The sequence below is a fragment of the Anomaloglossus baeobatrachus genome, chromosome 1 (genome assembly GCF_048569485.1).
Source record: "Anomaloglossus baeobatrachus isolate aAnoBae1 chromosome 1, aAnoBae1.hap1, whole genome shotgun sequence".
Lineage (NCBI taxonomy): Eukaryota > Metazoa > Chordata > Amphibia > Anura > Aromobatidae > Anomaloglossus > Anomaloglossus baeobatrachus.
The window spans coordinates 140734920-140759289 of NC_134353.1; the positions used below are offsets into that span (position 1 = coordinate 140734920).

Below are 24370 nucleotides of genomic sequence, written 5' to 3' on the forward strand. Positions count from 1 at the left end.
GAGATGCTGGGCTGTGATGAATGGTGAAACGCCACCACAGCCCAGTCACTCAGGAACCAGAAAAAAGACTGACTGGAACACCTATATGTGTGAATTAGGTGCTAGCTTAAAAATACATGACTATAATAAAGATAATAAGCTGCACACCAACCACTATAAAAATATACTATAATATCCGATTAGCACCTTGTCGTTGGTTTTCGGGCTCATTTCCATTTATCAATACATTTGCTAAACATCTCTATTACTTTCAAATATTCATAGCAGTTTTGGCAATATCATTTTTCATGTATTCCATTTTTCCAGATAGCTAAATGTATTTTTCATTGTTCATAGTATCCCTATAGCAGTAATGCTTTACCATTTTTCATGTTTATATTTTTATAGTGGTTAGTGTGCAGATTATTATCTTTATTACAGTCACTCAGGAAGACTGGGGCCGGGCTCGGTGATGTCGGGTCAACTGGAAGCTGACGTGACATCACCGGATCTCAGAGGACACGGAGCCCGGGGGTCATGTGATGGGGATGAGCGGACCACTATAGCGCCGCTCAGAGGCAGAATTTACTACACAAGCTATTTGACAAAAGCCTTCTTTATGAGTTTTAAAGCGATGTGGCCACTAATGCTGAGTAGTGAACCATCCCTTTAAATAGTCAGTCAGCACAAAATGAATGTTAAACCAAGGATAGGCGCTCAGCAATTCACTGCATTTACTGTATCTCCGCCGAGTCTTTTGGCTCATGTGAAGCCAAAACTGTCAATTAAGGAAGAGAAAGGTGGACATAGAAGGAAAACAAAAAGATGGAAAGCAAATAGATGGAAAGGTGTACTGAACCATTCAGACGTGCCAAGGATGCACAAAGTGGCTGTGACTGGTAAGAACAGTCATTTTGTGATGACAGACTCCCTATATATCTTTGTACCGTGTTAGCCAGTAGAGATAAAACATCTTATTATGTAATTTAATCACTATAACACCTGATAATACATTTATGATAGCTATAGACAGATAGCTATAAATATATGCTCTACTGACTCCTGGATCACTTTGTCTTTTTCTTCAGTGCCCCTGTGTTCCAAACTTATGTCCCCCCAGTAGTAGTGGAGCAAATGTTTCCTTCCACCAACCGGGTGTATACCACAGAACATCTCTGTGAGTGTTTGTTTTTTTCTGCTCTGACACTGGCCAATCAAAATATGGCCAAGCCCACAGAGATGTCCGCCCAGTTGGTTGAAGGGAAAATTTGCATTATTATTACCAGAGGACAAAACTGTAGAACAAAGGTGCATTGAAGAAAAGGAAGGTGCTACAGATTCAGTGGAGCAGTGATAGGAGGGGAGGTACTCAGTGAAAAGTCCTCTCTAACAACATATGCTTTCTATCTCCCCCACTACACCAGACTTAAGGGTGCTTTACACGCTGCGATCTCACTATCGAGCGTACCCGCCCCCATCAGTTGTGCGTCACGGGCAAATCGCTGCCTGTGGCGCACAACATCGCTAACACCCATCACACGGACTTACCTTCCCTGCGACGTCGCTCTGGCCGGCGATCCGCCTCCTTTCTAAGGGGGCAGTTCATGCAGCGTCACAGCGACGTCACACGGCAGCCGTCCAATAGAAGCGGAGGGGCGGAGATGAGCGGGACGTAAACATCCCGCCCACCTCCTTCCTTCCACTTTGCGGCCGGCCACAGGAGCAATGTTCCTCGTTCCTGTGGTGTCACACATAGCGATTTGTGCTGCTGCAGGAACGACAAACAACCTCGCTACTGACCAGACAGCGATTTTTGGTAAGTGAACGACCTGTCACAGACCAACGATTTTTGTCTCTTTTGCAATCGTTTAAGGTCGCTCATAGGTGTTACACGCTGCGATGTCGCTAACGACGCCGGATGTGCGTCACAAACACCGTGACCCCCGACGATATATCGTTAGCGATGTCGCAGCGTGTAAATGGCCCTTAACCCTGATAAAAAGGGAACCTCATCCAATATTTTGTCCTTTCTAAAGAGCAGCAATTTTCTAACTCAGTCAGATAAAATAAAAAAGTATTTGTGTGCATGAGATTTCTGAAGTCTCAGCTTTTGCTGGTATTGTAAAAAGGAGCAAAAATGCTACGTGTGAACAGAGCCTCAGTGTTGGCATTCCTCGCCGTGCTTGTAGCTGTGTGGATTTCTCTTATATTACATAACTGCTGTACACAGGCACAATGTCTGTCCTGTTCTTTAAAGTCTGTATGTCTGGTTTGGGATGGAAAACTAAGCAGACAAAGCTGCTTAAAAGGTGGAAATTCCCATGAAAGATTTGGTGAATCACATAACTCGCACGCAGCCCTTTGGCGCTCGGCCCCACGTGTATTCCTGATACGCGGCCACAGAAATGTAAATTCTTTTATCAGCTGATGGAGAACAATTTTTTCTTTGAGCCGATGCCTGCGGCCTATTTGTCTGCATGATTACATTCATCATTATATCAAAGACAAATTATGTTATTGCCTCCTGGAACATTTCTCTATTCACAATATGTATTTGCTACAAAACATCTAATAAAAGAACATTTTAGCTTCTTGCAGTGTAACACCCACTAGTGCTAGTCAGAGTCTAACGTCTAATGGCGTCAGGTCACGAGAGTACTATGGGGTATGTTAGACGGAGGGTCAGGTAACGAACAGCCTCGTCCCATAGCTGGCATCTGCCCCTTCTCCTGTATGTGTATGACAAAAGGTAAGAGAACCTTACTCCTGAGCCTACATCATACTCGGTGGGTGCCCTTTAGTCCTTACTTAGCGTTCCTTTGTTTGGTCCTTACCAAGGAGGTGTTGCAAAGACCAAAGAAATTAGCACTACACTAATTACACTTAAAGGCCCTCTGGAAATATTTCTGGAATCATATGGCGGATTTTAAAAAGAAAAAACATAATACTCAGGGGCGAATCATGAATAAAATAAAAGCAAAAGTTGGCCACTTTTGACCCAGTGACAGGTTAAAGGTGAAGCTACTCTTAAGTCCTCTTTCACACGTCCGTGTTTTCAGTATGTGTGACATCCGTTTTCACACGTACTGAAGGCATGGACACACAAAATCAATGGGTCTGCGCACATGTCTGTGCTTTTTTGCACGTATGTGTGTCCATGTGTTTTCTCCAGCAGCACTGATGTCACACGGATGGCACATTGATGTGATCCATGTGAAATCAGTGCGGCACATACCTGAGAAAATACGTGTCTTTGAAATAAAATTATTTTCTATACTGACCTGTCTCCCCCCCCCCCCCCCCCCCGCTGTCTTCAGCACTGCTGTCAATTGCTTCCGGGCCCGCTGATTATGCTCATGCATATTCACTACCACAGACACGGAAGCATGTGTGACAACAGCACTGGGGACAGAGTATATAAGTACATTAAGTACATTAAATACGGATATCACACGGATAGCACACTGACTGCACACGCTGAACACGCACACACATACGCACGCAAACCATGGACCTTGCAAAACTTGTGTGTTTTGCACGGATGTGTGAAGGAGCCCTAAAGAAGGTTTGGTATTGACAGTTGTCCTATCTTTTCTTTGCCTTGAATGACTTCTTTCATTGTAACTATTCATGTCTTCTGTTCCTAATAGAGGCTTTCAGATCACCAGTATTCAGGCATGGTACAGACAAAAATGGCTTCAGTCTTGGATTCAGTAAAAATCTGCGTGAAGTATTTGGGGATGAGAAGAAATACTGGCTACTGCCTTTATTTACAAGGTATGATAAATAATGAGAGTGGAAGAATTTTTGGCTAAGGATTTGGAGACTCTGACTGTTTTTGGTTTGTATGGTAGCCATCACTGTCCCAACAAAACTCTTCAAAACTTGTTTAGTTAGAACCATGATTTAATCCTTTAATTCTCCTTCCATTAATCCCTATTAGCCCCCCTTTCACTTCATTCTTCTTTCTATTTTTTGGCTCTTTTTATCTGATTTGTCGATTTATTTCTTCCTTTATATTTAATTCTTTCCCATGTTGAGTTAACTTAGAATACATCAGTGAGCTTATTCTGACTGATGATTTTATAGCTTTTACCTTCCTTCTTCTGAGTTCTTCTGAACTGATTTATCACCACATAAAAGCTGAGATGAACTTTGTGGTCACAAATCAGCTGAGAGGAGCTCAGAAGAAGGAAGATAAGAGTTCTAAACTCTCCCGTCAGAACAAGCTCACTGACTGGTTCTCAGCAACACAGTGCAACACAAAGCATATAGAGCGCAAATGGTGCAAAGTCTTTAAAGGGAACTTGTCGTAATAAAAACACTATTAACCTGGAGCTATGGGGATAATCTGCTGGTTAATAGTGTTCTGACACCATGCGGGCGCGCCACTGAGAGCCCCGCTGCCGGCTCTGTACTGATGTATACTGAGCTACCTCTCAGTCCTTGCTGGTTACAGCCGCCACTCACTATGCACAGAGCGGTGACTGAAGCCACGCCGGAGCGCCCCTATAATTGAGAGAACAAGGCCACTTGAAGGAGTAAAGTTAATTTCCTCCTGGCAGCGGGGCTCTCAGTGCAGCAGCCACTCGGCATCAGAACGCTGTATGCTGTAGGAATACAGCTCTAGTTTCTAGGTACTAAAATGGTTTTCTGGTCCCTTCTGCTCACGCTATGATCTATTACTCCTCCTGCTATGACCTCTTACTCTTCCTGCTATGACCTCTTACTCTTCCTGCTATGACCTCTTACTCCTCTTGCTATGACCTCTTACTCTTCCTGCTATGACCTCTTACTCTTCCTGCTATGACCTCTTACTCTTCCTGCTATGACCTCTTACTCCTCCTGCTATGACCTCTTACTCTTCCTGCTATGACCTCTTACTCTTCCTGCTATGACCTCTTACTCCTCCTCCTAAGACCTCTTACTCCTCCTGCTATGACCTCTTACTCCTCCTGCTATGACCTCTTACTCCTCTTGCTATGACCTCTTACTCTTCCTGCTATGACCTCTTACTCTTCCTGCTATGACCTCTTACTCTTCCTGCTATGACCTCTTACTCTTCCTGCTATGACCTCTTACTCTTCCTGCTATGACCTCTTACTCTTCCTGCTATGACCTCTTACTCCTCCTCCTAAGACCTCTTACTCCTCCTGCTATGACCTCTTACTCCTCCTGCTATGACCTCTTACTCCTCCTGCTATGGTCTCTTACTCCTCCTGCTATGACCTCTTACTCCTCCTGCTTTGACCTCTTACTCCTCCTGCTATGACCTCTTACTCCTCCTGCTATGACCTCTTACGCCTTCTGCTATGACCTCTTACTCTTCCTGCTTTGACCTCTTACTCCTCCTGCTATAACCTCTTACTCCTCCTGCTATGACCTCTTACTCTTCCTGCTATGACCTCTAAAGCCTGCTTTACACCTTACAATTAGGTGTGCGATCTCGTATGCGATGTGACACGCCCAGGTCGCATATGCGATTGAATGAGATTGCACGTTGGTCGTTCATTTCCTCTGACACTTGCGTTAGTAGTCTATGTTAAATTGATCAATTTTGTGTGCGATCCTTTAGATCATGTGTTCTGTGACGTATGCATTGGGCACCTTTTTTTTTTTTTATTTATTGACTTGACAAGCGTGTGTAATGTGTAGGGATGCGTTTTTACTATGTCATCTGCCATTCAGCTCTGCTACATGGCCGCTAACAGCAGACACAGACAGCCATGTAGCAGCGGTGAATGGTAGTTGACAGCAGACACAGACAGAGCCGCACTGTCAGAATGAACTCGGGTGAACCTCACCCGACTTCATTGTCATGCTGCGGCTCTGTCTGTGTCGCGCCCTGATTAGCGGTCACCTGTGAAGGATTCAACGGTGACCGCTAAACTCCTGAGTAACTGAATTGAGCAGCCCTCTCTCATATACTCACCGATCCCCGGCGCTGCACGGCTTTCTCACTGCTCCGGCGGCTTTTACTGTTTTGAAAAAGCCGGCCGCCCATTAAACAATCTCGTATTCCCTGCTTACCCCGCCCACCGGCGCCTATGATTGGTTACAGTGAGACACGCCCCCCACGCTGAGTGACAGGTGTCACACTGCACCCAATCACAGCAGCCGGTGGGCGTGTCTATACTGTGTAGTGAAATAAATAATTAAATAATTAAAAAAAACGGCATGCGGTTCCCCCCTAATTTTAAAACCAGCCAGATAAAGCCATACGACTGAAGGCTGGTATTCTCAGGATGGGGAGCTCCACGTTATGGGGAGCCCCCCAGCCTAACAATATCAGCCAACAGCCGCCCAGAATTGCCGCATACATTATATGCGACAGTTCTGGGACAGTACCCGGCTCTTCCCGATTTGCCCTGGTGAGTTGGCAAATCGGGGTAATAAGGAGTTATTGGCAGCCCATAGCTGCCAATAAGTCCTAGATTAATCATGTCAGGCGTCTCCACGAGATACCCTCCATGATTAATCTGTAAATTACAGTAAATAAACACACACACCCGAAAAAATAATTTATTAGGAATAAAAAACACAAACATATACCCTGGTTAACCACTTTAATCAGCCCCAAAAAGCCCTCCATGTCCGGCGGAATCCAGGATGCTCCAGCGTCGCATCCAGCGCTGCTGCATGGAGGTGACCGGAGCTGCAGCAGACACAGCCGCTCCGGTCACCTCCACACAGCAACTGAAGACAGCCGCGCGATCAGCTGAGCTGTCACTGAGGTTACCCGCTGTCACTGGATGCAGCGGTGGATGCAGCGGTGGCCGCGGGTAACCTCAGTGACAGCTCAGCTGATCGCGCTACTCACCGCCGCTCCGGTCACCTCCACGCAGCAACTGAGGTGAGTAGCGCGATCAGCTGAGCTGTCACTGAGGTTACCCGCGGCCACCGCTGCATCCACCGCTGCATCCAGTGACAGCTCAGCCGATCGCGCGGCTGTCTTCAGTTGCTGTGTGGAGGTGACAGGAGCGGCGGTGTATTCTGCAGCTCCGGTCACCTCCATGCAGCTGCGCTGGAAGCGACACTGGAGCATCCTGGATTACGCCGGACATGGAGGGCTTTTTGGGGCTGATTAAAGTGGTTAACCAGGGTATATGTTTGTGTTTTTTATTTCTAATAAATGATTTTTTCGGGTGTGTGTGTTTATTTACTGTAATTTACAGATTAATCATGGAAGGTGTCTCATAGACGCTTAACATGATTAATCTAGGACTTATTGGCAGCTATGGGCTGCCAATAACTCCTTATTACCCCGATTTGCCAACGCACCAGGGCAAATCGGGAAGAGCCGGGTACAGTCCCAGAACTGTCGCATATAATGTATGCGGCAATTCTGGGCGGCTGTTGGCTGATATTGTTAGGCTGGGGGGCTCCCCATAACGTGGAGCTCCCCATCCTGAGAATACCAGCCTTCAGTCGTATGGCTTTATCTGGCTGGTTTTAAAATTAGGGGGGAACCGCACGCCGTTTTTTTTAATTATTTAATTATTTATTTCACTACACAGTATAGACACGCCCACCGGCTGCTGTGATTGGGTGCAGTGTGACACCTGTCACTCAGCGTGGGGGGCGTGTCTCACTGTAACCAATCATAGGCGCCGGTGGGCGGGGTAAGCAGGGAATACGAGATTGTCTAATGGGCGGCCGGCTTTTTCAAAACAGTAAAAGCCGCCGGAGCAGTGTGAATGCCGTGCAGAGCCGCGCCGGTGATCAGGGATCAGTGAGTATGAGAGAGGGGGTAAGAGGGATAGACTGACATGGACAGAGAGAGAGGGACAGAGATAGTGACCGACTGACAGAGATTAGTGAATGACAGACATTGTGAGGCGCTTCAGAACGCAGCTTTTCAGCTGCGCTCTGAAGCGGACCTTTTTTAAGCTGCGGTGCAGAGCGCACACCTGCGCACATAGCCTCAGACATCAAAATCGTATGAGGGATGTCACACGTTTCAATTGACTAGGTTCGTGCAACAAAACGTTCAATGTATGAGGAATAAACGACGTGTATGCGATCACCGTATTTGCGTTCAATCTTGATCGCACGTAGGTGTCACACGCAAATACGTCACGAACGATGCCGGATGTGCGTCACTTACAACTTGACTCCGACGATGGATTGAAAGATTTATTGAAGCGTGTAAAGCAGGCATTACTCTTCCTGCTATGACCTCTTACTCTTCCTGCTATGACCTCTTAATCCTCCTGCTATGACCTCTTACTCTTCCTGCTATGACCTCTTACTCTTCCTGCTATGACCTCTTACTCTTCCTGCTATGACCTCTTACTCTTCCTGCTATGACCTCTTACTCCTCCTGCTATGACCTCTTACGCCTCCTGCTATGACCTCTTACGCCTCCTGCTATGACCTCTTACGCCTCCTGCTATGACCTCTTACTCTTCCCGCTATGGCCTCTTACTCTTCCCGCTATGACCTCTTACTCTTCCCGCTATGACCTCTTACTCCTCCCGCTATGACCTCTTACTCCTCCCGCTATGACCTCTTACTCCTCCTGCTATGACCTCTTACTCCTCCTGCTATGACCTCTTACTCCTCCTGTTATGACCTCTTACTCCTCCTGCTATGACCTCTTACTCTTCCTGCTATGACCTCTTACTCTTCCTGCTATGACCTCTTACTCCTCCTGCTATGACCTATTACTCCTCCTGCTATGACCTCTTACGCCTCCTGCTATGACCTCTTACTCTTCCCGCTATGACCTCTTACTCTTCCTGCTATGACCTCTTACTTCTCCTGCTATGACCTCTTACTCTTCCTGCTATGACCTCTTACTCCTCCTGCTATGACCTCTTACTCCTCCTGCTATGACCTCTTACTCTTCCTGCTATGACCTCTTACTCCTCCTGCTATGACCTCTTACTCCTCCTGCTATGACCTCTTACTCCTCCTGCTATGACCTCTTACTCTTCCTGCTATGACCTCTTACTCCTCCTGCTATGACCTCTTACTCTTCCTGCTATGACCTCTTACTCTTCCTGCTATGACCTCTTACTCCTCCTGCTATGACCTCTTACTCTTCCTGCTATGACCTCTTACTCTTCCTGCTATGACCTCTTACTCCTCCTGCTATGACCTCTTACTCTTCCTGCTATGACCTCTTACTCCTCCTGCTATGACCTCTTACTCTTCCTGCTATGACCTCTTACTCTTCCTGCTATGACCTCTTACTCCTCCTGCTATGACCTCTTACTCTTCCTGCTATGACCTCTTACTCCTCCTGCTATGACCTCTTACTTCTCCAGTACGTGTCCCAGGTGTCCTTTTCTTTGAGTCTTTTTCAGATTTTCTAGTGAGATATATTTTGGTCCCCAATTAATTGTAGCATTGTCATTGCATTATCATTATTTCATGTGTTGTATGTATATAATGCACTCCTTCTACTTCTGTGCAGCTTAGGTGACGGCTGTTCATTTCCTACTTGTCTGGTGAACCAGGATCCTGAGCAAGCATCCACACCTTCTGGAACCAACGCAACAGCTAAAAGGTACTTCTCAGCTCCCATCTGTTACCATATTAGTTAGCACTGCAGTCTTGCAGCGCTGAGGTTTTGGGATGTGATGAGCGAATACTACCATGCTCGGGTGCTCTGTACTCATAATGATCAGTCAGGTGCTTGGACAGGCAATACTCGTGTACTGCACATAATGGAAGTCAATGGGGAACGCAAGCATTTTTCTGAGAAATATTACGGAAAAATGTTCAAGTTCCCCATTGACTTCCATTATACTTAGGTACACGAGTTAAGCCCATCCGAGCGTCCGACTGCTTGTTATGAGTACAGAGCACCCGAGCATCTCACTCATCACTAGTCCTGGGTTCAAATCCCACCTAGGACAACATATGCAAGGAGTTTGTATGTTCTCCCCGTATTTGCGTGGGTTTCCTCTGGGTTCTCCAGTTTCCACCCACACTCCAAAGACATAGTGATAGGAAATTTAGACTGTGAGCCCCATTGGGGACAGTAATGATCACGTCTGTAAAGCACTGTGGAATTAATAGCGCTATATAAGTAGGTAAAAGAAATAAATATTGTTATTAGACGTCCTGATATTGGCTGTCAATAACTTTTTGTTTGTCAGAATAATCCATGCCCCGACAAAAAAGCCCAATACTGTTAATAATATAGTGAAATATTTGGGCATATTACATTGAGTGCATATGGGAAGACATACAGCTAAAAGGGTATCACTTCTTTGTGAATGTTTAAATGGGTTATTCTAATAAAAACATATATCACTCCATTCAATAGGGGACATAGGCCCCCCCCATCCTAACAGTTGGACTTACCTGATCTTACATTTACCTATGATGATTCCTTTTATCGTACAACACCTGTTAGAGAACCAATAGCTCCAACACAGACAAAGTGAGTTATTGTTTGAAAAATATTTTTTTATTGAAATATTTTAAAATAATTTTGATGATTTTTGTTTTTAAATATATATGGTGGTGCTTCAACATATATAATAATAAATATATCAAATATTTTTTGCTTAAAGTGTATATGGTCTATATTAGACCTATAGTATATAAAAATGCAACTTCAATATAGGAATAATTAGATCAAGAAAGATACTCCCTAGAGATCAGGCCCATATGGTATCAATCTGCCCATGTGTAAAAATTATCCTATGTCACAAAATATGTGTAATCATTTATAAGCACCTATGATGTAGATCAGTAAAGTAAGAATAATTAAAATTCAAGGAAGAAATTCCTATTAACAAAGCACATGCTAATAGTAAAGTGCTCTTGTGCTCATTGTATTGTTTACCTTCAATGCTGGCTGTAATGTGGCTGTATCGTACCTCCACCCCGACGAATGTTTCAAATAGCTTTTTAATACACATAAGGCCCAATTCATCAAAGCTTTCATGCCAGAATTCTGTCGTAAAAGCTTTAAACATTTTAGGCACAACTTGGAGTTGTGCTTTCATGTTGTGACTATTAGCATTTTTGTTTCTTCCTGCCCCAACATAATGGGCGAAGCGGGGGCGTCACAATACAGCTCATCTAATTCATGACGAACTATGGATTTCTTTATGCCTCTCAGTCATTACCCTGACTGTAGTGAGATTTCTGTCTCAGTGCACGGAGCTACACGCAAGTCGTCAGATGCTCCAGTTTTATAAAGAGGTGTGCACCTGTTTATGAATCGGGAGCATCTGACTCCAGCCCAGGCCCCTACTCTTCTAATGGGCTACACATCATCACAGTGACTCGTATTCAGCTGCCACAGTCATGAGTCTTGCGGGGGACAGGTGACACATCTTCGCTCTGTGATGACATCAGAAAGTGGCCTCACCTCTCTGTTTCCGGCCACAGTGATAATGTGTCGTCAAATTTGGCTTTGAATTTTAAAGGTTGGTTTATGCTAAATTCTTATTGACATTTGTGACCAGAAATCCTGTCTCAGATGGACCATGCCATGTAGGTAAAGGATTTAAAGATATTGATTGTACAAACGTGTTACAAATGAAGACTCCATTTCAGACCATGTGCGACTTTCTGTCTAAATTTAATTGGATCATTGTTTATAGTCCTTAATGTTATGATATTCAAACCTGCAAGCTTTGCACTGATGAAAGGACGCTGGAGGTAGGTGGTCCCTAAACCCCTTTATCCAGTGCTATCCTATCACTAAATAGAACTGTAGTCTGCTGATGAGTAGAATGTGCCTCAGGTGGTTTCTGTAATGCTAGTGACTACTCACAGGCTAGCCGTAAAGCTGGGTAGTCAAGAGGTCTGGGGTCAAACACCAGGGAGGTTCGTCATAAACAAAGGGGTGAGACGAAGGTGTAGTCAGGTCATGTTCCGAGGTCAGAGTTCCAGGAAGGAAGCAGATCAAGACAAAGGATGATGCAAAAGGATTGTCAGAAGCAAGGTCAAAGGTGAGGTAAACAATAGATCAGAGACTGAGCACAGGAGCACAAGGCACACAGACACCACCGAGCTAAAGCTATAACTGGCAATGATTTGATCACTGCCCGCAAGCTAAATAGTTAGGTAATTATCCAGAAGGGTAACCTGGAGCAAACCCTACAGACCTGGCCAGATAGGGCATCCCCTGATGCAGATTGAATGACTGAAGCCCATAATGCCCCAGATACATAGGACACCGTGAATGGTGGAATCATGAGAGTTTCCTTACTTAGTGTCTATACTATACTGCCAAACATAATGTCGGCATTCCCACCCACCATAGTTTGTGTCAATAGATTACTTTCCACTTTTCCAGATACTCTCTTTCTCCTGAAGCCGGCAATTAATATCAGAGCCACACATTTACCCATCTCTATTACCATAACTGAGAAGGCAGGGAGGATCTACAAAGCTCTCACACACCTTCTCTGAGTTTCGCACTTGGAAGGTTTTTGACATATTTCTGACAAAATTAAAGAAAGTGTGTATCAGGCAGTTCCCTCAAGATGTACCTTGCCTCCTCTCCTTATGGTCATTTCCCCAATTCTCATTTTTCATTGGTAAGCCATATTAATCCTAGTAACCTATAGACCCCTTTACAGCTGGTCCCCTGGTATTCTTACCCTTGCTCCACAGCTGTGTGTTCCAAGGTTATTGCCCGTTCCTTGCTGTTCCGTGTCACTAATTTTGTATTTGCAAAACGTGGTTCATGAAATAAAATGAAGTCACCAAAACCACAGGATGTGTGTACTGCTTTACCCAAACATCGCTTCATTCAGAAATGTCAGATTGTGACTGTGGAAGCAAAACTGGTACAAAGAGAAATGAAAAAATAAAGTACAGACCTGATTTATAGCCAAATGCCTTTTTTCTTGTGCTAGTTTTGATGCATCGCCATCATTTTACGAAAGCAGAGAGACACTGTACTTAGTCTTGTGGCAGCATGAACCGGGTTAGAAGATACATACGGTAAATACAGAATGTAGTCACTGTTGATCCAATCCATGGTAATGATGACCTTAGACTGGGGGCCTGAAATGAACGTCCATTAAAATTGCAATTTTAGATGCTAATATTGCTTTTTCTTTTTCCACACTAGTGCAGACAACCATCAGTTCCCAGCCAAACCTCTTCGAGAGTCTCAGAGTCACTTGCTGACTGACACCCAGTCTTGGATCGAAAGCAGCTGCAATGAAGAAAAGGGGAAACTGGGTAAGGTGTCAGAGACCTGCGCTGTAATGATATTTAAAGTGTTTAAACTACGAACAAAATATATCACATCCACAGCATAATTGTGTGATAAGCGGAAGTGCAGCAGCTGGGATCCCCACCAATTCAAAGAAGAGGGGTCACATGTACACAGAGCGGTAGTCAGCATGCTTGGCCGCCGTTCCTTTCATTTTTATGGGTCTGTGGAAGCATTAGTTTGCTCATATGACTACTGATTGATGCACAGTGTGGTGGTCGTGCATGAGAACAACCACTCCATTCAACAGGGAACATGGGACCCCCATCCTAGAAGATACACTCAACTGCTGATACAGGTGTAACATTAATTCTGCGATCCTCCGCTCCAGTCATTCCAGATATAGCCAAGCTCTGTGCTCGGCTGATCCTCAGCACTCCCATTAAGAATGAATAAAGCCGAGGCGCGCATGGTTGATCATTGCCACATCCACCTGAGACTTTTCAGAGCCCCAGTTCTCAGAGTTGATGGAGGTTCAATCGGTCAGACCCAATTGATCCGGAACTTATCTCTTTTCCTGAGTATAGGGAATATCTTCCAAACACTTGGTACAACCCCTTTTTACATATCTCTTTATACTTTTATCCCCTGTCCTCAGGAACAGGGAGTAAATGTCTGATCAGAGGGGGCCCATTGTCTAGGCGGCTTTAGCTATTTCTGTAGGCCCCATTTGTGTTGAGTGAAATAAAAGTAATCACCCTCTTCATTCAGATTGTCCCGCAGCCCTGCAGTTATTCAGAAAGGAGACATGGGATTGCTTAATGAGGCAACCCCAACTGTTGGTTTGCTGATATGACTAAGGGTGCGTGCCCACGATCAGTGTTTGCAGCGTTTTGGATGTAGCATGTCTTCACTGCTTCCAAAACGCTGAATTGTACAGTACAAGCACAGTGGACAGGATTTCTAGAAATCCCATGCCCCCTGTGCTTGTTTTTTCCGCAGCAAACACTGACCTGCGGTGGGGCTTTCCAAGCAGCAGCATGTCAATTCTTTGCTGCTGTTTTGCATGTGTCCTCTGTAGGGAGAACACAAGCGAGAGACCGCAGCGACCCAAACCCTGATCGTGGCTATAAGCAGCTGCGTTCTCCTGCAGAGGAAACTCGCAGCCCCGCAGGTCAGGACTCACTGCATCCAGAATGCAGTGAGTCCTGATCGTGCCCACATACCCTTTGGCTGAGTCCACATTTTGTATTCATCCATTAGAACGGATCCTGCAGAGATCTGTTGGCAAAATTATGTCTGCCGGATCCGTTTTTTTAAAGCGGGTTTTAAAAGAAAACGGGTTAAATGCTGCGCTAAAAAACACAGATCCAGTATATATAATGAATTCCTTCCTAAAGAAAAAGGAATTCATTATATATACTGGATCTGTGGTTTTTAGCGCAGCATTTAACCCGTTTTCTTCTAAAACCCGCTTTGATTTTACCGCTTGCATCGGGGCTGCTGCTGACCACCATTCTTATTTCTTTTGTGCCTTTAAGGAGTTGTGCCTGTCACAACTATAGCAGGTGAGTACCTGTCCTATTACCCCATACCGGGTAAAACCCTATGTGCGCTTTTTTTCCACAATTTTTCAGGATCCGTTTTTTTAACATTGGAGTCTATGGAGAACGGATCCATTAATGGAGTACTATTTATCTTCCATTTGAATCATATCCCGTGAGAAAGAAAAAATGGATCAGTTACAAATGGAAGTGCAATGGATGACTAAATAGCAATCCGCTAACGGATACATGCTCCAAAGGTTCTAATGTTAAAAAAACGGATCCGGCAGCCATCAGTTATTTAACAACAAAAAAAAAAACAAGTTGTGTTTTGCAAAACTTTTTTCTCAACAGATCTCTGCAGGATCCATTCTAACTGATGATTACAGGACATGGGAACACAGCCTAAAAAAGTAGACAAAAATACCCTAGAAATTATTTAGTGTCCAGTGCAGTCTACTGGCTTAAGATACATCACATTTATTTATAAATGTTTGTCTTTTAATAAGTGAAATGATTGCCATCATTTTACTCAAATTACTGGCAAGGCCTTTATACAATTTTGCAGAAACTGGGCTTGAACCAAAAATTGTAAAGTCTTCAAAACAGAAAACTTGCGTGCAGGAAATGATAGATTCCCCCTGTGTTTTGGCAAATCCCAACCTGCCTATCACATCGCATATTTCTTCAGCTGTTCATCCATCATAAGGATTGAATTAGATCTGTAATTGACAGGCAGGGGAAGATCTGATGCATGACTTGTCCTATACAGCCTAAAGGCCGCTTTACACGCTGCAACATCGCTCAAGCGATCTCGTTGGGGTCACGGAATTTGTGACACACCTCCAGTCACTTTAGCGATGTCTTTGCGTGTGACACCTATGAGCGATTTTGAATCGTCGCAAAACGGTCAAAATCGCTCATCGGTGACATGCCCCCCTATTCTCGAATATCGCTGCTGCTCGGTGTACGAAGTTGTTCGTCGCTTCTGCGGCAGCACACATCACTATGTGTGACACCGCAGGAACGAGGAACCTCACCTTACCTGCGGCCGGCCGCAATGAGGAAGGAAGGAGGTGGGCGGGATGTTATGTACTGCTCATCTCCGCCCCTCCGCGTCTATTGGGCGGCGGTTATGTGATGCTGCTGTGACGTCGCTGTGATGCTGAACGAACCGCCCCCTTAGAAAGGAGGCGGTTCGCCGGTCATAGCGACGTCGCTAGGCAGGTAAGTGGTGTGACGGGTCTGGGCGATGTTGTGCGCCACGGGCAGCGATTTGCCCATGTCGCACAACTGATGGGGGCGGGTACCCACGCTAGCGATATCGGTACCGATATCGCAGCGTGTAAAGCGGCCTTAAGGTCTGTTTCACACATCAGTGAAAAACACAGACGTTTTTCACTGTCATGTAAAAAACGCCTATGTCCCTCGTGTGCCGTGATTCACGGCACACGTGGGTTATCCATGTGCAATCCGTGATACATGATTCATTATCCGTGTTTGCACATGAAGGTATACTCACTTGTCCCCGCTACTGCTGTCAGTGGTGCTGAAGAGTCCTGCAATGCAGCATCCGGCCGCTGTGTCTCTCTGCAGCTACTTCCAGGTTGGCTCTGGCTGCATAACTGAATATGCATGACATAATGAGCCGGCCAGGAAGAAGCAGAAAGTAGCTGCCGACCACAGCAGTGAAAAATCACTGATGTGTGAGCAGACCCATTGATTTTAATGGGTCTGCGTATGTCATTGATTCTGGTATGTATAAAAATTAGCACATACGTACCAGAATGACTGACGACTGAAACAGGCCTAAAGTATAAATTAGTGGGTCACAACAATGCAACATTAGAAGAAGACACTGGGACAGATTTAGGAAGCTGTTTGCCATCATGACTGTTGGTATAGTATTATCCCATGATGGATGTATATGTCATGCTTATTGAACAGGTACAACTTGTGCAGGAGCTTGACGACATGCCCAGCTTGACGGCTGCTGACTGACTCTGAGAAGCGATGAGAACACCGATCTCTGCAGATTAATCCCTAGATGCCACAGTCACTATTGACAGAAGCATCTAAGGGGCACTAATTACTATCAGCTCACCCTGTAAAAAACAAAAAACAAACCCTATCTCAGTTCTGTGGATGAATACACTAAAAAGTATCTATTGGGCTACACAAAAACATTTTTTTTTTTTTAGGAACTTTACTACATAATTATAGAATAGGATTAAAAATATAAACCCATAAAAAATTGGTATTTCCATAATCATACTGACCTGTAGAATAAACCAATAATCAAAATTTAAAAAAATTGCAAAATGAAGGCTTTTGTTTTCCATTATCCCCTTCCTCAAAAATACAGTTAGGCGGGCTTTACACGTTGCGACATAGCTAGCAATTGCTAGCGATGTTGAGCGCGATAGCACCTACCCCCGTCGCACATGCAATATGTGGTGATTGCTGCCGTAGCGAACATTATCGCTACGGCAGCGTCACACGCACATACCTGGTCGGCGACGTCGCTGTGACCGCCGAACAATATCCCCTTCAAGGGGGAGGTGCGTTCGTCGTCACCGCGACGTCACTAAGCGTCGGTCCAATAGAAGGAGAGGGGCGGAGATGAGCAGGACGTAACATCCCGCCCACCTCCTTCCTTCTGCATAGCCGGTGGACGCAGGTAATGAGATGTTTGTCGTTCCTGTGGTGTCACACACAGCGATGTATGGTGCTGCAGGAACGACAAACAACATCGTACCGGCAGCAGTAACGATATTATGGAAAGGAGCGACGTGTCACTGATCAATGATTTTTGACGTTTTTGCGATCGTTGATCGTCGCTCCTAGGGTTTACACGCTGCGATGTTGATAACGGCGCCGGATGTGGGTCACTAACAACGTGACCCCGACGATATATCGTTACCGATGTCGCAACGTATAAAGTCCGCCTAAGGCTGTGTGTACACAGTACGTTTTTGCCACTTATGTTTTCTTCCAGATTTTTACAAATCTGCAAGGAAACCCTTATGCAAGCAAAGTCTATGAGAATCCTGACTTGCAGTGCACATGTTCAGGATATTTTCCTTGCAGATTTGGTTGCAGAAAAAATATGCAGCATGTCAATTCTTTCTGCGTTTTTTCCTACGTTACCACCATTGAAAGCAATACAAAAAATGGATCAAAAACGCAGCAAAAAAAAACCCAAGGTAAATCGCTGCAAAAGTGCTCTTTTTTCCTGCCAGAACATGCAGATTTGGCTGTAGATGGTCTGCAACCAAATCTGCAACGTGTGCACACAACCTAAAAGTTTTTCAAAACATCATATGTATCCGAAAGTGGTTAACACAACTTGACCCACAAAAAACGAGCCCACATGTGGTTGGTTCAACTGATTAATTCAACAATGATAAAAAAAGACAATGAAAAATTGCCTTTTCTTAAAATAGCTGCAGCAATAAGCGATTGCAGGAAAATGTTCTTATAGCAATTTTTTTGCTCTAGAAAAATTAATGCTGCTGTGTGATAGGCTATTGAGGGCAACAATAGCCTATGTTTTGGCTTTTTTTTTTTTTACAGGTACTTTTTTGTAGTTGGTCATCTAAAAACAATGAGAATTGTGTACTACTAGGTGCCGTTTAGTAACTGCTGTAAATCTGTGTTGAGCATTACATTATTCCTCCATTTCTCATAGTATTTCAGTATCTTTTATACCTTGAGTACATTGTTTCTAGTCAACTCCCTCTCTGAACATTACCCACCTGTTGAAATTGTTTGAAGATACTTTTCTCCAATAACATTTCATCAAATGTATAGATAGATATATTCTGCAGATGTTGGAGCTTGCCAGGTTAGAAACTTGTGATCGTGCCATGCAGCTATCTAATAGTAAAACCTTGTTCTACTTCTGGCATAACTTGATTTAGTCTCCTTCCATTGAAAGGTCTGCAGTCATTTATCAGAAATTATCATTTGCTGCCCAGGCCAATATGCTGGTGAGTGAGCACTGCCAAGAGTCCAGTTACATAAACCACATTAATCTGGGTTGGCAGAGGTTCTTGTCGCACAATAAAATAGAGCATTTTGGTGTACCGTTCTGTGCACGAACCGCGGCAGATATAATCCCAGCACTAATATACAGCTGTATGTATATGTATGTGTGCATGTATACACAGTGGGTGAAATAAGTATTTTCTAAGTAAATCTTCTAAGTAAATATATTTCTAAAGGTGCTATTGACGGGAATTTCTCATCCGATGTTGGTAAAAACCCACCCAATCCACAAAAGCAAAGAAATCAAACCATAGATGTCTATAAATTAAGTTGTGTATAATAATGAAAAATGACACAGGGAAAATATATTTAACACACGAAGCAAGAGAGGTGCAAAAAGCCATGGAAAATCATCACACCAGTTTAAATCTGTCTGTAATTAGAAAGCAATCCTGCCACTGAAAAATAATATTAGCTGGTTCAACTGATGGCCTATAAAATGTGTCTTATTACCAAGGTGCCACACAAGAAGCATCACATGATGGTTAAAATAAGTGAGCTGACTCAAGACCATCGCAACCTTGTTGCAAAACATACTTATGGCATTCGTCACAGAAGAATTTCTGAACTACTGAAGGGTCCAGTGAGCCCTGTTGAGGTTAAAATACAGAAGTGGAAATAACATAATTTCACCATAAACCGGCCTGACAAAGGAGTGAAAGGAATTATTAGTAGCATTTGATGATCAAGAGCCAAGAATCACCTCGGGAAAGCTACAGAAAGACCTGAAAATCAGTATGGTAGGTACAATTGATTCAAAGAAAATAAGTACCGTATTTTTCGGACCATAAGACGCACTTTTTTTCCCCCAAATGTTGGGGGAAAGTTGGGGGTGCGTCTTATGGTCTGACTGTGGCTGCGGGGAATGAGGTGCTGCGGTGGAGCGGGTCATCGGGGGCACGAGCAGGCTGTAGCAGCCTACTGTGACCACGTGTGCCCGCTCATTACATATGCACGCCCATCCTCCCGCCCATTTCTCAGCGCAGAAGCCGGCGCTGACAGGTGGGCGGGAGGACGAGCGGGGACGCGCGCATAGTAAAGAGCCGGTCCACATGATCACCCCTGGCAATTACAGCCTGGAGTGATCATGTGCGGCTGTATTCACTGCCCCCTGCGCATCATCATCAGCGCGGGGAGCAGTGAATCAGTACACTCACCCGTCCCCGTGTGTGGAGCCGTCCCCCTGCCGCACGCGATGTCTTCCTGTCTGTGCCGGTCAGCTGATCTGTGCTGGTCATCTGATCGGCACAGACAGGAAGACATCGCGTGCTGCAGGGGAACGGCTCCACACACACACACACACAGGTCAGTGGTGCAGAGAGGAAGATGATCGGCTGCAGGGAGTGAGGAAAAGGTGAGTATAAACGTTTGTTTTTTTTCTCTGTGCTATAGGATACAGGCCATATACCAGGATGGTATATGAGCACGATGGGGGCATATAGCAGGATGGGAGTATATGAGCAGGAGGGATGGGGGGTATATGAACAGGATGGGGGTATATGAACAGGATGGGGGTATATGAACAGGATGGGGGTATATGAACAGGATGGGAGTATATGAGCAGGATGGATGGGGCGTATATGAACAGGATGGGGGTATATGAACAGGATGGGGTATATGAATAGGATGGGGGAATATGAGCAGGATGCTGGTATATAAGCAGGATGGGGGTATATGAGCAGGATGGGGGTTTATAGCAGGATCATATACAAGGCAGGAGGATCATTACCAGGATGGGGTACCTTAGTAGAGAATTTGGGGACATTACCCCCATAACAGTGTCAGCAGCAGATCCTCGCCCCATAACAGTGTGTCATGACCACATTTTTTTGCTTAAAGTTTTATTTTCCTCCTCTAAAACCAGGGTGCGTCTTATAGTCCGAAAAATACGGTAATAAGCAAGCACATGTAAAGCTTGATCAACAACATGTAGATAAGCCTGTGAAATACTGGGAGAATCCTCTGATCAGATGAGACCAAAAATTGAACTCTTTAAATGCCCTAATACGCACCATGTTTGGAGGCTAAAAGACACTGGATATCACCCCAAAAAACACCCTGCCAACAGTGAAGTAAGGAGGTGGGAACATCATGGTGGGTGGCTATTTTTCAGCATACAGCACCGATAAACTTTATATCATTGAAGGAGGAATGAATGAACAAATGTACCGAGACATTCTTGATAAAAGTCTGCTTCCTTATTCCAGGATGATGATGAAATGAAGGTCGATATTTCAGCAAGACAATCATCCCAAACACACATCCAAGGAAACTCTCAATTGGATTCAGTGGGAAAAAAAGCTGCTTGAATGGATTTAAAGACAGCTTGTGTGGAAGAATGGGCCAAAATCACACTTGAGCAATGTGTGTGACTAGCTTCTTCATACAGCCATGCAAGAGGCTTTTGGACAAAGTATTAAATTAATTTCAGTGACCATGTTAAACAAACCCCGCATATATAACAAAACAATGCATTGCTTTCAGAACTCAAATAATACAAAGAAAACAAGTTCATAATCATTTAGACAAAACAATACTAATAATATTTTACCTCAGGAAGAGTTAAGAAATCAATATTTTGTGGAATAACCATGATTTTTAATCACAGCTTCATGCGTCTTGGCATGCTTTCCACCAGTCTTTCACACTGCTTTTGGATGATCTTCTGCCACTCCTGGCGCAAACATTTAAGCAGCTCTTCTTTGTTTGATGGCTTGTGACTATCCATCTTCCTTTTGATTACATCCCAGAGGTTTTCAATGGGGTTCAGGTCTGGAGATTGAGCTGGCCATGACAGGGTTTTGATGTGGTGGTCCTTCATCCACACATTGATTAACCTAGCTGTGTGGCATGGCCAATTGTCCTGCTGGAAAATATAGTCCTCAGAGTTGAGGAACATTGCCTGAGCAGAAGGAAGCAACTGTTTTTCCAGTATGCGGCTTGATTCATACGTCCATACATTTAATCTGCCCAATTCCAGCCTTGCTGAAGCATTCCCAGATCATCACCGATCCGCCACCAAATTTTACAGTGGGTGCAAAACACTGTGGCTTATTCACCTCTCCAGGTCTCCGTCTAACCATTAGACGACCAGGTGTTGGGCAAAGCTGAAAATTAGACTCATCAGAGAAGATTACCTTACTCTAGAAATTGGGCAGATTGAACTTTGCAAAGGATGTATGAATCAAGCCACATACAAGGTTATCCTGGAAAAACAGTTGCTTCCTTCTGCTCAGGCAATGTTCTCCAACTCTGAGGACTGTTTTTTCCAGCAGGACAATGCACCATGCCACACAGCTAGGTCAATCAATGTGTGGATGAAGTACCCCCACATCAAAACCCTGTCATGGCCAGCCCAATCTCCAGACCTAAACCCCATTTAAAACCTCTGGAATGTAATCAAGAGGAAGATGGACAGTCACAAGCCATCAAACAAAGAAGAACTGCTTACATTTTTGCACCAGGAGTGGCATAAGGTCACCCAAACGTAGTGTGAAAGACTGGTGGAAAGCATGCCAAGACATATGAAATCTGTGATTAAAAATCATGGTTATTCCACAAAGTATTGATTTCTGAACTCTTCCTGAGTTAAAACATTAGTATTGTTCTTTGTAAATGATTATGAACTTGTTTTCTTTGCATTACTTAAGGTCTGAAAGCAATGCATGGTTTTGTTATTTTGACCATTTCTCATTTTCAGAAAATCAATACAAAATTTATTGCTTGGAAATTCAGAGACGTTGTCAGTAGTTTATAAAAGAAAAGAACAATTTACATTTTACTCAAATATATACCTATAAAGAGAAAAATCAGAAAAACTGAAAATTTTGCAGTGGCCTCTTAATTTTTATATATATACTGTGTGTGTATATATATATATACATATATATATATATATATATATATTGTTCCAGTTTAGCTCTGTTAGGCAATGGTAGGTGCGCAGTAAAGGGGCACATACAGGGTTTCAACCCATACTCAGTGTTTTATTCAGACTGGTATCAAAATGAAAATTACATTGGTACATCACACCAGAGCGAAAAGCAGAGTTCCAGCTTAACAAACAGCATTGATTAGGGCACGGACGTGCCAGTCTACTCCGGGATGTTCACACAAAACATGCTTCAACTTTTCCAGCCAACACACTAAGGGTGCGTGCCCACGATCAGTGTTCACAGCATTTTGGACACAGCATGTTTCAGCTGCATCCAAAACGCTGCGATGTACAAGAACAGTGGATGGGATTTATGGAAATCCCATGCCCATCGTGCGTGCACTGCCCGCAGCGTAAACTACCCTGCAGTGCAGCTTCCCGAGCCACAAGCATGTCAATTCTTTTCTGGGAGTCGCAAGCATTCTCCACAGGGAGAACACAGCAAGAGACCGCAGCAGCGTCCCGAAACCTGATCATGGGCACGGGCAGCTGTGGTCTCTTGCGGAGGACGCAGCGGGTCCTGATCGTGGGCATGTACCCTAACACATGCTGAGGAGTAAAGGGGGCTTTACACGCTACGATATCGTTAATGTTTTATCGTCGGGGTCACGTCGTTAGTGACGCACATCAGGCATCATTAACGGTATCGCAGCGTGTAACACCAGCGACCTTAAACGTCCTCCAAAGTGGTGAAAATCGTTCACCATGGAGAGGTCATCCTAAAACCAAAAATTGTTAATGGTTGTTTCTAGATGTTGTTCCTCGTTCCTGCAGCAGCACGCATCGCTGTGTGTGACACCGCAGGAGCGAGGAACCTCACCTTACCTGTGTTCCGCCCGCAATGAGGAAGGAAGGAGGTGAGCGGGATGTTCGTCCCGCTCATCTCCGCCCCTCCGCTTTGATTGGCCGGCCGCTTATTGACGTGCCGTGACGCCGAACGCACCTCCCCCTTGAAGGAGGGCTTGTACGGCAGTCACAGCGACCTCGTCGACCAGGTAAGTGCGTGTGACGCTGCCGTAGCGATAATGTTCGCTGCGGCAGCGATCACACGATATCACATGCACGACGGGGCGGGTGCTTTTGCGTACGATATCGCTAGCAATTGCTAGAAATATCGTAGCGTGTAAAGCCCGCTTTAGAGCTGCATATTTATGCCGTCCTAACTCCAATCGCTGTACAATCCAGGCATTACCCCAAAAACCCAGAATAGCAGAGAAGGTCCAGGCCAGGGCTTGATCTCCTCCCTGCTGCTCAACAATGCGAGAGGCACTTGCTGGGAGAAATATATTAGGTCCAGAATATTTCGACAGTGACACAAGTTTTCACATTTTAGCTGTTTCTCATAACATATTCAAAATCTAGTTAAACGCTACTCACAAAATGTTAGGTAGGGTTATGTAGCTTTCGGTTGAAATTTCAGGATTATCCTAAAATGCACTCTAACCTTTTCAGGTGAACTTAATGGCACCTTCTCTAAACTTTTGAATGCAAGGCATAAAGCAGGATGTTCTCAGATGGAAGTGGCTCCTGAGATTACAGTTTACAGAGAGCCATCTGCAGATTGAAACAGAGATACAGAGAGACTGGAAGAGTCAAAGAAAGGCACAGAACTGGTCGTCCTTTGGCCACATCTCACACTGATGACCGCCCCATTGTGAACAATGTTTTTCAGAGCCGGATGATGAATTCCACACAACTATAGGCACATTTAAGGGATGTGAGAGG

The 24370-nt window shown here is 44.5% G+C and overlaps 1 protein-coding gene across 2 annotated transcripts in view; it reads left to right on the plus strand.

The window, feature by feature from the left end:
• Positions 1-24370, plus strand: part of ZDHHC2 (zDHHC palmitoyltransferase 2) — a 177756-nt gene that overhangs the window by 136629 nt on the left and 16757 nt on the right. For both annotated transcript variants that reach the window (XM_075347082.1, XM_075347083.1), the window contains exons 9-11: positions 3630-3756; positions 9401-9493; positions 13031-13143. In XM_075347082.1, coding sequence (XP_075203197.1) covers positions 3630-3756; positions 9401-9493; positions 13031-13143 — 333 coding nt within the window. The remainder of the gene's footprint in view (positions 1-3629; positions 3757-9400; positions 9494-13030; positions 13144-24370) is intronic.